We start from the raw sequence: 2,500 nt of genomic DNA on the forward strand, positions 1-2,500 counted from the left end.
GAGAGTAGGTAGAAGAGGAAAAAAAATGGCTGACTATATCTTCGCCTTCTCTCTTTCTCTCTCTCTCTCTCTCTCTCTCTCTCTCTCTCTCTCTCTCTCTCTCTCTCTTTCTTTCTCTCTCTGAGCTGGGACAGATTGGGCTATGTTGTGAACGAAAGATTACAAAATCTACATGGTTTTGTGTCTGAGAACTACTACAAGCCTCAAAGAAACAAGGTACATGTCCCGAAAAAAAGAAAATGTTTGACAGTTACGGTCCAGTATGATCGACGTGATGTGAAAGGAAAATGAAAACAGATTTCCGAAAATGAAAGTGATGCTCATAATGTCGGGGTTCTTGGAGCTACACAAAAGCGACTCGGCAAGTGGCTTGAGGAGCTCCTGGTAATCTCGTCAATGGGCGTCTTGCATAAGGAAACACTACAACGAAACAGCCATAGGGGAAAAAGGGTAGAAAAGGTCATAGAGAAACTCGTCACGAGGCCACAGTTCTCATACATACTTGATGAGTAAATTTCTGGTGTTTGTGAGAAAAGTGATCATGGCAATGACTTATAATAGTAATCCTGATAAAGATAGCGCCCCCAAAAAATGGAAAAATAAGTTGAAAACCGGTAAGACTTTTAACAAAATTAAAGTGAAAATCAATGTTTCACTACTGTGTCAAATTACCGTATCAAATATTAAATAATGAATATACAGTCACATCATCAACATTCAAGAATTAAACCTGCTGAATGGCAGTAACAGCGTCATAATTACACCACTCACCATCACCTTGTTTACTACCATCCCTTTCACTGTAATCTGATCTTTACAGGTATGCTGAGTGCGTTGGACGATCTGATTGGCCATGTGGTGAATGAACTCAAGAAATCCGATCTTTACCACAACTCCATCATCGTCTTCAGTACTGACGTAAGTGCCTCTGGTTATCAATTAATCTTACATTGTTTGGGGGCCTTGATTCTACCTCGGAATGGGGGTCTCGGTAATACGCCTAGGGTTACGAACTGCGCAGCTTCCTTGCAAGAAACGATGGTACTGATATTTGTTATTATTTCTTATAATTACCTACTTCGATTTTTGTCATGTGCATCATAATTTTTAAAATAATTTGTGTTTGCAGTCTTTTTTTTCATTTTGTTATCTTTCTATTCCTTTCTGGGAATACTTGTTCTGGTTATTCCGGGTATAAAGTGCGTCACTTTTTCATCTTCTGCCTTCCTTTAATAACTATCATCTGTGGAAAGTCGTAGCTGGTATTGCTACGTGAGCTATTTATTTATTCATTTATTTGTTCATTTTAAAGCAAGTATACTTTATTTTATGCTTGGTCTGTTTAACTTCTTTAATTAGTTCAGATCCATTTTTACGACTATCCAAGCCTCGTCTACATTTTTATCATTTTGAGTATTTTCCCATTTAGTCATTATTGTTTTATTGAACTATATATTGCTTCGTCATTCCCGACTTTATTATTCCATCTCAAAAGCACAGTAATGATCTAATTTGAGAACTTTCTCGAAAGATTTATATAACGATTAATCAATTAAGCAGGTTATTTACCCGCTTCCTCCATCTCTTTACAAAGCCAAAATACTGTTAGTATCTACGTATGATTAAATTCTCGACACTCTTACCTGTCACACCCTTTGGATTCGGCATTGTCATCTATATTGACATCTGCTATTTTAGTGCTAATCATTTCAGCAATACGAAGTCTTAGGCAGAAAGTGAACGTGAGTTAGACAGCATCAGTGGAACATGGAAAGCGCAAGCCATGGGTGAAACATTGAATAAAAAGTAATAATAATAAAGAAAAAAATACTGTATATACATAGAGATACATATACGCTAATGTATTTGTATTTATTTTTCTTTTTATTCTGTCATAAAAGAGCTTCCGTCCTTTACTATATATATATATATATATATATATATATATATATATATATATATATATATATATATATATATATGTGTGTGTGTGTGTGTGTGTGTGTGTGTGTGTGTGTGTGTGTGTGTGTGTGTGTGTGTGTGTGTGTGTGTGTGTGTGTATGTTTATATATATATATATATATATATATATATATATATATATATATATATATATATATATATATATATATATACACACATGTACATATATGTATATATACATACATATATAAACACACACACACACACACACATGTATGTATGTGTGTGCCTGTGTGTGTATATATATATATATATATATATATATATATATATATATATATATATATATATATATATATATATATATATATATATATATATATATATATACACACACACACATATATGTATGTGTGTGTGTGGACACACACAGAGTGAGAGTACTATGCAAATATCTGTACAGGTGTCCGACCGCATTTGTGTATTCAAGAGAAATAATCAGACCTCTTGACACGCACAAGAAAATCTCCCTATTTACATGCCTGTGGGTACGAAGGCGACGCAAACCGAAAGAGAG

General features: G+C 34.1%; 1 protein-coding gene across 1 annotated transcript in view; it reads left to right on the forward strand.

Annotated features, from left to right (window-relative positions):
* Window positions 1-822: 822 nt before the first annotated feature.
* LOC113828440 (arylsulfatase B) overlaps window positions 823-2,500 on the forward strand; it is a gene marked incomplete at its 5' end in the record, with an annotated part of 9,984 nt that continues 8,306 nt past the window's right edge. The window contains 1 exon segment of the mRNA XM_070120403.1: window positions 823-918. Within this exon segment, the coding sequence (XP_069976504.1) occupies window positions 823-918 (96 nt within the window).

Source organism: Penaeus vannamei, chromosome 1 (genome assembly GCF_042767895.1).
Source record: "Penaeus vannamei isolate JL-2024 chromosome 1, ASM4276789v1, whole genome shotgun sequence".
In the NCBI taxonomy this organism is placed as follows: Eukaryota; Metazoa; Arthropoda; class Malacostraca; order Decapoda; family Penaeidae; genus Penaeus; species Penaeus vannamei.